Source organism: Macaca thibetana, chromosome 15 (assembly GCF_024542745.1).
Source record: "Macaca thibetana thibetana isolate TM-01 chromosome 15, ASM2454274v1, whole genome shotgun sequence".
Lineage (NCBI taxonomy): Eukaryota > Metazoa > Chordata > Mammalia > Primates > Cercopithecidae > Macaca > Macaca thibetana.
The window spans coordinates 98111983-98126275 of NC_065592.1; the positions used below are offsets into that span (position 1 = coordinate 98111983).

General features: G+C 41.5%; 1 protein-coding gene across 5 annotated transcripts in view; it reads left to right on the forward strand.

The window, feature by feature from the left end:
• Positions 1–222: 222 nt before the first annotated feature.
• The window catches only part of NAA35 (N-alpha-acetyltransferase 35, NatC auxiliary subunit), a 90153-nt gene continuing 76082 nt past the window's right edge, over positions 223–14293 (forward strand). The window contains exons 1-2 of one of the 5 annotated variants that reach the window (XM_050760954.1): positions 223–350; positions 1232–1360. In XM_050760954.1, coding sequence (XP_050616911.1) covers positions 1237–1360 — 124 coding nt within the window. In that variant the 5' untranslated portion in view covers positions 223–350; positions 1232–1236. Of the gene's footprint in view, positions 483–610; positions 957–1231; positions 1361–14293 lie in introns of those variants that run through there. The other 4 variants (XM_050760951.1, XM_050760950.1, XM_050760953.1 and 1 more) reach the window with 4 other exon arrangements.

The following is a 14293-nucleotide window of genomic DNA, read 5'->3' on the forward strand; positions in this document are numbered from 1 at the left end:
GGCTCCGCGCTCCGTCTCTTTCCGGGAACCGCCCACTACCCAGGGCGCCCACAGAGGGTGGAAAAAGAAGATGACTTCCGGTCTCGCGATCGTCTCTAATCTCGCGAGAAGAGAAGGCGGCCGCCGTCGGCCGAACAGAGGCGGTGGCGAGGGAGGGGGTGTGGCCGGGGAGCGCGAAGTCCCGGGAGTAAGGGAGAGGGGGCGGGGTCGCGCGCCCCTGGCGTACGCATGCGTGCACGCCGTCGGTCGGGCTGGGCTGAGAGGGGAGGGGGCGGCGGCGGCAGAGGCGGCGTCGTTATTTCCGTGGTCCGGACAGTGCGTGGCGGCGCGGGTGACCACGGGAGAAGTAGGTAGGGACCGCCCCTGCGTAGCCATTGAAACCCTGTCGCTCGTGTGTCCAAGAGCCGCAGCCCCCCGCGCGTGTGGCGGGCCCTGAGGACCCCAGGTCACCCTGCTGCCCCGGCCCTCCCGCTGCGCGTCAGGTAGGGGCCGCGGGCTCTCTAGTGCCCGCTGTCGGCCGAGGCCCCGGCCTTGCCCGGTGTTGCCGAGGCGACGATCCGGCGCCGGACGTGCCCGCCCTCCTGCGCGGCGACAGATCTGTCCTTGCTTACGCGCCCAGTGGGACCGGGGCTGGGCCGGGCTGACCCGGGCGGGGCGGAAGGGAAGAGGGTGCCCGCCTCAGGTGTGCCCCGGCCCTAAGCCCGGCCGTTGGGACCCTGCGGTGCGTGCCGGCTCATTCCTCCTGGCGAGGTTCTGCCTGGGTCCGGGCCGGCCCTGGCCCGGGAAAGGTCCCAGCGAGCTCTGGCCAGGTGAAGGGCTGCCTTGATTGACTTCGGTAGTTGCCGCGTGGGGTCCTGGGCTGCGAGAGGGGACCTTGAATAGTGCTTTGGTCATTTGTGGCTATTATTGAAAGTTGGAAGCTCTGGAGTTGTTCTTTTCGGGCCAGTGGTGAGATGGTTTGTAATTTTTCTTCTTAAACGGTAGGAAGGCAAAGTATTTATGGGCCCTGGTAGGTGGTGGGCTAATAGTAAATAAGCAGCAGGATTGTTAATTGACGTGAGATTTGATTGCATTAAGATTATTCTTTGCAGTACTGTCCTTAGACTCAGAAGAGTTCTGCTTTAAAGAGTTTAGTAAGACTTCATCCCATACTTAAACAAACACACATTTCTGCAAATACTCTTGCCCAGAAAGCTACATCCTCTCTCTTACATCAGTATTAATTTTACAGGCATAATGGTTATGAAAGCTTCTGTAGATGATGATGATTCAGGATGGGAGCTCAGTATGCCAGAAAAAATGGAAAAAAGCAATACAAACTGGGTGGACATTACCCAAGATTTTGAAGAAGCTTGTCGAGGTGAGTCTGATTTTTGGATTAGAAGTTCAACATCTGAGAGGGGTAGAATGACTATTGTGCTCTCTAAACTTACCTCATTCGATGAAATCAACAGGTGAGTGTGCTTTGTTGAGTTTGTTAGCCACACTTACTCTGTATCCTCTAATTTTAACTTTAAAGCAAGCATATATTTGATACAGCATTAAATACAGATGTTAAGAAAGTTTTTTAAAATTGATTTTTTCTTACTTTAACAGGTTAGAGAGAGCAGTAATTTCTTAACTGTGGAAAACACTTTGTGAATCTAAAAGATAGTGGTATTTTTGTATGTTTGAGGTTTCAGAATGATCAGATCACATCATTCCTTGCTTAAGATCATCCAGTGGCTTCCCGTTGCAGGTAGAATAAAATCCAAACTCCTTCCCTATGGGTCTATAAAATCTGGTCCCTGTGTACCACTCAGGTTTCATTTATGTGCCACTGCCTCTGCCAGACTTATTACATTGCAGTCACAGGTCTTTCTTATCTCTTGGTGATGCACACCAAAGTGGTTCTCCCAGGTGTTTGCATTTTTTGTTTTCTCTCTTTTAAATTACTTTGCCCCTCGCTTTCACACAATTCTTCTTAAGTGTTACCTCCCTGGTGAGGACCTCAGAACAACCCCTCATTCTCTCCTCTGCAATTCCACCTCAGTTGAATCACTTTTTATTTTCCTCATACAGCTTATCATTTTCAGAAGCCATAATTTTCCATTATTTCTTATTTATTTTCAGTCTCACTCACTGGAATATAAGCTCTGTAACCCTAGTACACAGAACAGTTCCTGGCACATAGTAAATTCAATAAACAGGAATAAATGGGGAAATGAACATGCTTGTTGGTTGAGGAGAAAGAGTCTAGGGAGAGACTGAAGAGAAAGGAACAAATACTGGAGTGAGAGCTTGAACGTTAAAGAGAGGATGAGATCAAGGAGATGGTAGAGAAATTGGGGAAAAGCATAGGGATACACTGAGACAGGAAGGACTGAAGTTAGGATGAAGATAAAAGTGTATTTCTAAGTGACAGAGGAGGACTGATGATGGAATTCACACCTGATGGCTGGCTCGTATTGTCTCAAGCAGCTTAGGTCTTTTGATGATAGTTGGGGTGTGTTTGGATAGTGCTCTGAAGAGGAGGAGTAAAGACTTGGGGCAGCTGCAGGTGGAAAGGGAGCCAGCTATGTATAAGCAAAATGGTAAATCATGTGCCATCCTTTGTTTTGAGATCACTTTTTATAGCCTCAGTGAGACAGTGGAAAGAACATAAGACTGGGGGTTGAGTGACTGCCCATATATGTCTATCTAAGGAAGAGACAAAGCAGTGTCAAGTTACAGTGTAGTTTTTGTGCTCAGAGATCTTAGACTATTAAGTGGATTATATCTGTCATCTTGCACTGATTTTAAGTAATCTCTATTAGGGGGCTGTAATTATTAACCTAAATAGGGAATGTTTTTGAAGGACACGTGGCTTGGATTGGGCCTTAAGGAGAGAGAGTTTTTACGAGGGGAGGTGACAGAGTTATTCTAGACTGAGATGAACTATATGAGTCAGAGTTCAGTGAGGATTTTATGTTAGGGGAATAATAAGTAATTTTGCTTGGCCACAAAACAGTTTTCAATGCTGGGAATTATAGAGGGTCTTTAGTGCCATTGATGTTTTCTGTTTGTTTTTGTTTTTTTAGTTTGAGCTAGTTTTATAGGCAGTAGGAGTTTTTTAATGGATTTGAGCATAAGATTGAAATTTTATTCCCCTTGATCAGTACAGTGGCTTGGACGGAGTAGTTTCTCAGTAAGTAATGAGTAAGCTTTATAGTCAGATATGGGCTGGAGTCCTAACTCTGTCACTTACTAGTTTAGTTTCCTTGGAGTTTAATTAATCTGAATCTTAGTTTTCTACTCTGGAAAACAGAACTTCTTTAGAGAATTTTGGGGATTAAATGAGACAGTGGATATAAAGTACTGGATCTGTAGTAGCATTCAATGATGGTAACTGTTGTTACTCAAGGTATATTTAATTTAGAGTTGAAAGCATATAAAGTTTCTCTACTAGCATAATTTATGATGGATTAGGATGAAAAGAATCTATAACCTTAGACAAGGTTTGCACTCAGCCCAGATTAGGGCATTAAGGCCTTGGACTAGGCCTTGACAGAATGGAGAAGGGTAACATATGAGAATGAATAAGTTCATGTTGCTGGAGGGGTGAAAGAAACATGAGAGATGATGTGTTCCTTAAACTTTTGGTGGCTGCAGAGGAGAGTGAGCATGTACACTGCTTCTCAACCTCTCCAACCACTGCTTCTCACTTTGGGTAGAGTTCAAAGTGTCTTAATTCGTAGATACAAGATATCTTTATAATTTCCTGTTTTATCTTAGAGATTCATGGAAGAGTTTGCATTTTACAACATGTTTGTTGTTTGAGGGGAACACTTACATTTCATTTATGTTAACGGTCTTTTGCTTCCTACATCATCACATTAATTTGCTATTAGGCAGCTGTGCAAATTTTTATCCTGTGTCTTTGAATCCTGTGGGACATGATGTTCACCAGGGTTGTTGCATACCACAGTTTGAATACCACAGGTCTGCAGAATTTAGTCTCAATGAAATACAACTATAGAGGTCCTCTTAATTTTAGTCTTGCAGCTTGCTTTCATATATACATTCTCTACTTGTTTTTGATTGTAAGAAAAATTGAACCCAAGAAAGCAGTTTAGAATACTGGTGGGAGAGATGTTTTGGCTTGCCTTTGAGTTATATCATAAATTAGCCTTATTTCTTTGTGAAGGAACCTTGAGTGGGAGATAAAGTTTAATCCATGCTTCACTGTGGACAGAGAGGGGGTGGCATGCCATTTTGTGGACATCATCATACCATCCTATTAACTCTTCCATAATTAGCTCTTGCACTGTGTCGAGTGGCACAAATGTGAGGTATCCTTCTTGGAACTAAAAAAATTGATGTAGAATTAACCTTCATATATAGATTTAGGACTAAAGACTGTTGGCAGTTCTTGAGCCTGTGGTATTTATTTTCCCTTCTTGGAATAATCAGATTTGTAGTCTTGATTATGGTTTAGGCTTCTGTTCTAGTGACTTTCTAAAAACTAAATTTGAAACAAATATGGTTACGTTCTTTCTTTTAACTTGCAGTAATCTCTCCCCTTTGGTGACAATGTAATGGCATTTGGCTAGACTCTGGTGATTTCTTTAGTACCACAAAATAGTCTGCATACTGATGATGAAGTTGTTTTTAATGCACATTTGTACTTATTTTTTTAGTGGCTCTTTAAAGTCCTGAATCAAATACAAACTTTTAACTTTTATGATTTATTTTATTTCCTACTAGGCAGGTGGCACACATTCCCTATAACTACTCTTGAGGCTCTTATTTTTTTCTTTTCTAAATTATTTGTAATTTAGTCATTATTGTTGTTTTGCCTGATAGGAAATATGTGATTATTTTAAGTAACACTTCTAGGCTTTTTAAAAAAAAAAAATTATAAATTAATTTTTTTTTTCTTTTTAGAGTTAGGGTTTTGCTTTGTCACCCAGGCTGAAGTGCATAGAATGCCGTGATCATTCCTCACTATAGCCTTGACTATAGGCTGGGTTCAAGCAATCCTCTCATCTCAGCCTTCTGAGTAGCTGAGACTATAGGCACGTGCTATGCCTGGCTTATTTTGTTTTTTTTTGTAGAGACATTATGTTACGTAGGCTGGTCTCAAACTCCTGGCCTTAAGGGATCCTCTCACCTCAGCTTCCCAAAGTGTGGGGATTATAAGTGTGAACCACTGTGTCCAGCTTCTAGGCTTTCCTTCTCCAGGAAACCTTGCCTAATTTAAACTGTCTCATTTTTCTACCTATTCCATTTGGTTTTTCTTATTTAGGTGCTTTCTCAATTATAAACCCACAACTTAGAAATTTCACTTAAACATAAATGATCATATGACATACACTCCTCCTGCTGCTGCCCACCAGATTCCCTTCTCCACACTATGGATAGCAACATTCTCTCCTAGGATGATGGCGCCAGTGGTATCTGGAGTCCAGAAGTAATGCAAAATCTGCCGTGCTGACTTCCATTCTTTTTATGTTTTAGTCTAGGAGGATATGGGCCCAATCTCTCCTTCTGTTTTCTCTCTTTGATGGCTTAGTTTAAGCTTGTCCAACCCACTGCTCAAGGGCTGCATGTGGCCCAGGATGACTTTGAATGTGGCCCAACACAAGTTCGTAAACTTTCTTAAAACATTACGAGATTTTTTTTGCGATTTTTTTTTTTTTTTTTTAAAAGCTCATCACCTATCGTTAGTGTATTTTATGTGTAGCCTAAGACAGTTATTCTTTCAGTGTGGCCCACGGAAGCCACAAGATTGGCATGCCTGGCTTTGTTCATTCCTCGGTAGTCAGTTTTTATTACCAGCACCATTGGTTAAGGCCTTCCATATCCATTCATCTTCTGCAGTTCTTGTTTAGTACTTTCGGAAAATTCCTTTTACACTTTCTCTTGCCTCTTGTAAAACCTGGGATGCTTAAGCTTCTTGTTGCTCTTCCTTTCTTTTCTGTCTTCTCTCACCAAGAACATTTGTAGGTGCTCAATACATATATTTGTTTGAAGAATGAATGAATATTGTAAGGCCTTGTTTCTTCATACTGGAGAATATTTGGATCTGGGATTACAGAAGTTTGAGAACCACTGCAGTGCATAAAATGCTGTCATTTTGGGGGATTGCCTGTAACCAGCATAATCATGAACCACAAGCATGGACACTGAAATTATGTTGATACTTGATTATAGTGTTATTATCTAGGTGATCTGGAATATTCTGTGATTTTTTTTTTCTAAGATTATCATTGAACTGATTACATCACTCTTAAACATTATGGAAAAAATACAAATTCTTTGTGAAACTTTCAGTGACATCTTTTTTGCCCCCCACACTCCCATACATGTGGGGTGAGAGTCATTGTTCTAGGAATTTACTGTTTGTTAGCACTTGATTCTAAGAGGAAAAGGATGGATGGATGGAAATTGTCTTGGCAAAAGATCTAGGCAACCTGTAAAATTGCTTTCCTTGTTCTGTGCCATCCAGACTGTTATCAGAGGTGGGGCATGGGCAAGATGGCCAGCACTGGCATTTATGGATCACTTTAGATTAGTGGTTCTCAACTGGGGGTGATTTTTCATCTCAGGGGACTTTAATGTCTTGAGACATTTTTGATTGTCACAGTGTATATGAGGTGGTGCTACTGGCATCTAACAAGTACATGCCAGGTATACTGTTCATTCAATTCAACACACAGGGCAGCCCCCACAAACAAATAATTACCCTCCTCAAAATATCAATAATGCTGCAAGTTCACCGCATTTAGATATCAAGTTCACTGCATTTAGATTACTTTCAAGAAGGTTCAGCTGTCACTTAACCTCTCAAACCTTGAATTCTTCAGGAAAGGAACATATGGATACTGGACTTAACATCCTTAGCAACTAGCGTTGACATAGAGCAGGCCGTGTGAGTGGGCCCTTTGATGCAGTTTGAGGGCTCTTCTGCAGGGTTAAATGCTCTTACCAGATTTTCCCTTCATCACGTGTAGTGTATCTTGCTTCATCTTAGGAGCTTTAGTTAATAAAAAAGGAGTCCCTAGAAGATACCACGTTCCACCTTTTAGCTGATTCTTTCGATATTTATCTTGCTGGTTTTGGGCAGCATGCTTTTATACTACTATTTGATTTCCTTCATTCCCAGTTTAGCCTGTATCTATGGACTTAACCCCCTATAGTTATAGGTAGCTACACTGTGGATATGCAAATATTATTCATAGCTGAGCCAAGCAGTAAAACTATTACTACTTTTTCTTTCCTGCATACATCTTCTGTTTTACACAAAAATTTTTACCCAAAAATTGGTGTACTTATCATTAATTCTACTTCAGACTCTTTACCAGTTGTCTAAATCTCCATAAGACATTCAGACTGATTGGATAGCCTGGTGGTGTCATCTCCTTATAGATCTTTCTTCTTGATCCTCTTAACTGCAATCTAGGCTTATTGCCTTTTGTACCTAGTATGTAACTTCATTCTGAGATCTTCTTTTCTTCATCAGCCTGGGGTGTCTTTTCTCTCTTGTTATAACTGGACATCATTATTATCTTCTTGAGTAAAGTGCATGGGAGATGAAATGTTTTGAGGCTCTTAATATCTGAACATGTCTTTTTTCTGTCCTCCCACTTGACTGATATTATGTCTGGGTGCCTTTGAGAATTTTGAAGGCATTGTCCATTGATCTTTTGCTATTAAGAAATCTGATGACCTTCTGATACATGTGAAAGTTATATGTCGATACCTTTATTCTTTTTTTTTTTTTTTTTTTTTTTTGAGATGGAGTTTTGCTCTTGCTGCCCAGGCTGGAGTGCAATGGCACGATCTCAGCTCACTGCAACCTCCATCTCCTGGGTTCAGGCAATTCTCCTGCCTCAGCCTCCCAAGTAGCTGGGATTACAGGCGCCTGCCACATGCTCAGCTAATTTTTGTATTTTTAGTAGAGACAGGGTTTCGCCCTGTTGGCCAGCCAGCAATTGAACTCATGACGTCAGGTGATCCACCCATCTCAGCCTCCCAAAGTGGTGGGATTACAGGTGGTAGCCACCATGCCTGGCCTTGATACCTTTCATACATAAGTTTTTAGGATCTTCTGTTTGTCATCCTTGTCCGGAACTTTCACAGTGGTCTGGAGCCTTTTCACTTTGATGCTTCAGTTCTAGGAAGCATCCTTGAATTATTCTATTTGTTTTTCCTATACTCTCCTTATGGAATGTCTTTTATTTGGATATTGAATCTCCTAAACTTGTTCTATTTTTTTCTTATCCTTTCTTCCCTATTTTTCTTTTATTTTTGAGACAAAGTTTCACTCTTGTTGCCCAGGCTGGAGTGCAATGGCATAATCTCGGCTCACTGCAACCTCCACCTCCTGGGTTTAAGCAATTCTCCTTCCTTGGCCTCCAGAGTAGCTGGGACTACAGGCGCCCACCACTATGCCCAGCTAATTTTTGTATTTTTGGTAGAGACGGGGTTTCAGTGTTGGCTAGGCTGGTCTCAAACTCTTGACTTTGTGATCCACCCGCCTTGGCCTCCCAAAGTGCTGGAATTACAGGTGTGAGCCACTGTGCCCGACCCCTTTTTTCCCTATTTTTTAATGTCTTTTTCCTCAACTTCATCTTCCAGATCTTTCATTGCACTTTTCTTTTCTCCTGCGATGTTTTAAATTTTGAATCATTACATCTATGGCTTGAGTCCAGTTTTCCTCATATCAGATATTTCCCTTTGCTCTGAGTGGTGTAAGCTGTATACTATTGAGCCTTCTTAAGGCTTTAACTTAAAAGTAGAAGTAACTTTAAAAAAAACAAAACAGTTTATCATGTTACCCTTACTTTAGTAGTTTGGTGTCATCTGGAATTGCTGGGATCCCCAAGACTGTTTTGCAGGATATGCAGAGTTGAAACAGTTTGGTGGTAATACTAAAAAGGTACTTGCCTTTTTGACTGTTACTCTCTTATTAGTATACGGTGGAGTTTTTCAGAGGCTAAATGGTGTGTGATGATGTCATTGCTCTGATGGCTAATGATAATTTGAAACATTATCCTTCTCATTAAATTTTTTGAGAAATGCTGCTTGATTGGATAAGGCCCAATTTACTCAATTCTGTAGTGCTATACAAGATCATGATTCTGTGTTCAGTCATTGATCATGCAGGGGGGTGCTTGTACTGTGCTTCGTGAGTAAATTCTTAAGTTTACTGTCTATAAAGTTTAATAGTGAGAGATACGATTACTGAAGTTCTTCTTTTTAGAGATGGAGTTTTGCTCTTTTTGCTCAGGCTGGAGAGCAGTGGCGCAATCTCAGCTCACTGTAACCTCCGCCTCCCGGGTCCAAGCAATTCTCATGCCTCAGCCTCCCAAGTAGTTGGGATTACAAGCATGTGCCACCGTACCCGGCTAATTTTGTATTTTTAGTAGAGACAGGGTTTCACCATTTTGGCCAGGCTGTTCTCAAACTCCTGACCTCAGGTGATCCACCCGCCTTGGCCTCCCAAAGTGCTGGAATTATAGGTGTAAGCCACTGCACCCCTGATTACTGAAGTTCTGAGGAATCTTACGAGTCATCTGGTCTGACCTTTCATTTTACAGATGAGGAAACCAAGGCCAAGAGTGATTGACTTGCTTCTAGATCTGTGGGGTGTTTTTAAGTTTGATGAAGCTATTTGGTACCCATATTTACCCTAAATACATGATAGATTATTATAGCAGTTTCCAAACTTTTTGGTCTTAGGACCCCATTATATTTTCAAAAATTACAGTCTATGTGTGTGTTTTATATATATATATGATTATTAGAATTTAAAACTGAGACATTTAAAAAATATCCATTTAAAAACGATGATGGGCTGGGCATGGTGGCTCACGCCTGTAATCCTAGCACTTTGGGAGGCCGAGGTGGGTGGATTACTGGAGGTCAGCTTCAAGACCAGTCTGGCAACACAGTGAAACCCCACCTCTACTGAAATACAAAAATATTAGCCGGGTGTGGCAGTGTGCACCTATAGTACCAGCTACTCGGGAGGCTGATGCAGGAAAATTGCTTGAACCTGGGAGGTGGAGGTTGCAGTGAACTGAGATCACGCCACTGCACTCCAGCTGGGGCAACAGAGTGAGACACCATCTCAAAACAAAAAAACAAGAAAACAACCCATTGCATGTTAACATAAATAACATATTTTTTTATTGAGAAATAATTGTATTTTCCAAAACAAAAAATAATATGGAAAAGTAGAGTTTGACATTTTTGCAAATCACTTTAATGTCTGGCATAACAGAGGGCAGCTGAATTCTCATATTTGCTTCTATAATTCAGTCTGTTGCCACATGTTGTTTTGGTTGAAGTAGCTGACATAAATCTGGCCTCACCAAATATGTAGTTGAAAAATGGAGGAATCTTCAGATAATTTTGGATATTCCTCTTTGATACTCCAGAAACTTGACAGGTGGTCATTTCTTAAAGGTTAGTTGCAGTCTGGAATCTGAAACCCTATCAATGGACTCTTTATGCCCTGTTACATTAAAATTAATTGCTCTTTCTTGAACTTTGAGTGGCTTTTTAATCCATGCCTGATTTTGTAACATGCATTGCCATTTGGAAAATACTGTTTCAATAAGTTATGCAGATCTTCCAGATTTTTTGTTTTTGAGGCATAGTCCTGCTCTGTCACCCAGTCTGGAGTCCAGTGGTGTGATCTTTGCTGACTGTCACCTCTGCCTCCGGGTTCAAGGGATTCTCCTGTCTTAGCCTCCTGAATAGAGTAGCTGGGATTACAGGTGTGCACCACCACGCCTGGCTAATTTTTGTATTTTTACTAGAGACGGGGTTTTGCCATGTTGGCCAGGCTGGTCTGGATCTCCTGACCTCAAGTGATTCGCCTGCCTCGGCCTCCCAAAGTGCTGGAATTGCAGGCGTGAGCCACCGCGCTTGGCTAGATCTTCCAATTGTTAACACATTTCATTATACAATATTAATAAGCACATTTGTTGTTATCACTACCAATATAGAAAGCTCTTCTAAGTTTTGGGAAATTGTTAGACTTACAGTGGCAGATACATATTTTCCAAAATTTTAGTTTCTGCTTGAAAGCTCAAATTTTATTATTGGCAACAAATATCGTCAGTTTTTCTTGAAGTGACAGATTCATTTATTTTTTTAAAAAATGCCACATTCTCAAGTCTGAATAACATAGTCTGTTGATTGTTTTTGTTTTTTCAGGTAAAAGTAGTGTTCTGTAATAATTGTGCAAGTGTTTTTGTTTTTGTTTTTTGATATGAAGTTTTGCTCTTTATGCCCAGACTGGAGTGCAATGGCGCGATCTCAGCTCACCGCAACTTTCACCTCCTGGGTTCAAACAATTCTCCTGCCTCAACCCCCTGAGTAGCTGGGATTACAGGCGCATGCCACCATCCCAAGCTAATTTTGTATTTTTAGTCGAGACGGGGTTTCACCATGTTGGCCAGGCTGGTCTTGAACTCCTGACCTCCAGTAATCCACCTGCCTCGGCTTCCCAAAGTGTTGGGATTATAGGTGTGAGCCACTGTGCCTAGCTGTGCAAATGTTTTTGTTCCCCAAGACAACTGTCTTTCTTTGATATGCAGCAGAAGTGTTTGTCTGCTTCCCATTTTTTCAAGTAGAATATTTAACAACTTATACAAAGTTGAAACTGAGTAAAATTAATCAGGGCTGGTGCTAGGGTGAAGTGAGTGAGGTACCTTACGGTGCAAAATTTAAGAAAGCAAGAACTAAAAGTGAATACATTTTGCTCTATAGGTACCTCAGTTACCGCACCCTGGCCTTGAGAGCAATAATGTTTACTGCTTTATCATGGTTGTTCTTTTATTTTCCCCAGCTTTTTTATTGTGTTAAAATAAACAACATAATATTTACAATCTTAGGCCAGGCGTGATGGCTCATGCCCGTGATCCCAGCACTTTGGGAGGCCAAGGCGGCAGATCACTAGAGCTCAGAAGTTTGAGACCAACCAGAGCAACATGACAAAACCCCATCTCTGTAAGAAAATACGAAAAATTAGCCGGTCATGGTGGTTTGCACCTGTCGTCCCAGTTACCCAGGAGGCTGAGGTGGGAGGATCACCTGAGCCTGGGAGGTCAAGGCTGCAATGAGCTGTGATAGCATCACTGCTCTCCAGCCTGGGCAACAGAGTGAGACCTGTCTCAAGAGAAATTTTTTTTTTTTTAACCAGCTTAACCATTTTTAAATGTACAGTTCAGTGGTATTTAATACATTTGTCTTGCTAACATCACCACCATTCATATCCAGGACTCTTATCTTGTGAAGCTAAAATTCTCTATCCATTAAACAAATGGTAAGTCTTCATCATTCCTCTCCCCATTCTCTGGCAACCAGCAGTATACACTATGACTTGTTTTCTTTTTTTGAGACAGAATTTCACCCTGTTGCCCAGGGTGGAGTGCAATGGCATAATCTCAGCTCACTGCAACCTCCGCCTCCTGGTTCAAGTGATTCTTCCACCTCAGCCTCCCAAGTAGCTGGGACTACAGGCACCCACCACTATGCCTGACTAATTTTTGTATTTTTTTGGTAGAGATGGGGTTTCACTACGTTGGGCAGGCTGGTCTCGAACTCCTGACCTCAGGTGATCTGCCTGCCTTGGCCTTCCAAAATGCTGGGATTACAGGCATGAGCTAGCACGCCTGGCCCTATAGTATTATTTTTGACTACTTTAAGTATTTCATTTAAGTGAACTCATACAGTATTTGTCTTTTTGTGCCTGGCTTTTTTCACTTAGCATAATGTCCTCGAGGTTAGTCTATGTTGTAGCATGTCAGAAGTTCCTTCTTTTTTAAGACTGAATAATATTCCATTGTATGTGTATACCATGGCTTATCATTCATCTGTCAGTGGGCACTTGGGTTGTTTCCCATGTTTTAGTGCTTGTGAATAAAGCTGCTGTGAACATGAGCATACAAGTACCTCTTTGAGACTCTGTTTTCAGTCTTTCTGGGTATATGCTCAGAATTTGAATTGGCTGGATCATATGGTAATTTTGTTTAAATTTTTTTTTTCTTTTCCTTTTTTTTTTTTTTTTTTTTTTTTTTTAGAGACAGGGTCTTGCTCTGTTACCCAGGCTGGAGTTCAGTGGTTCTGTTGTGGCTTTCTATTACCTTAAACTACAGGGTTCAAGCAATCCTCCCACCTCAGCCTCCCCAGTAGCTAGGACTACAGGTGTGCACCACCATGCCTGGCTAATTTTAAAAGATATTTTGTAGATATAGGGTCTCACTGTGTTGATCAGGCTGGTCTTGAACTCGCGGGCTTAGGCAGTCCTCCAGCCTTGGCCTCCCACAGTGCTGGGATTATGGGTGTGAGCCACTGCATCTGCCCTGTTTTTAATTTTTTAAGGAACTGCTATACTGTTTTCCACAGTGTCTCAACCATTTTACAAACCTGCCAGCAGTACACAAGGGTTTCAGTTTCTACACATCCTTATAACACTTATTTTCTGCAGGGTTTTTTTTTTTTTTGTAGTAGCCATCCTAATGTGTGTAAGGCGGTGTCATTGTAATTTTAATTTGCACTTTCCTAATGAATAGTGATCATCAAGGGCATTCTTAGATTGAAGAAAATTTTTGCCTTTTTTTAGCCATAAGTGCATGGAAGTGCAGAGTACATGATTAATTTAGCTTGGGGCCGCTGTCTTGATTTGTGCTGAAGCTGCAGCAGTTTTGCCCTCCAGTGCCTTTTTGCCTTCCTGTCGTTGTTTTTGCATCATTAGTACAGGTGTCAACACAGTAAAAAAAGACAATGAATGTTTTCGTATGATTATCAAAGTAATTTTAACATCGCAGGCTCCTGGGTTCCCAGATCACTCTTTGAGAATTGCTGGATTACTAGTATGTTTTCTATGTTTTGTTGTTTTGTTTTGTTTTGTTTGAGATGGAGTCTTCCTCTGTCACCCATGTTGGAGTGCAGTGGCACAATCTCGGCTCACTGCAACCTCCGCCTTCTGGGTTTAAGTGATTCTCCTGCCTCAGCCTCCCAAGTAGCTGGGATTACAGGCACCCACCACCACACCTGGCTATTTTTGTATTTTTAGTAGAGATGGGGTTTCACTATGTTGGCCATGCTGATCTCAAACTCCTGACCTCAAGTAATCCACTAGCCTCTGCCTTATTGTTATATTTTTATACATGATTCTTATCTGTTTCAGTACCTGGAACTGTTAAAAATTAATGTTATTTAACTTACAGTTGGCTAAGGAAGATTGGCTACAGTTCAGAAAACTGCTTACACCTTCCACAGGATTTAGCCATAAATTTTTTTTTTTTCCCCAGAC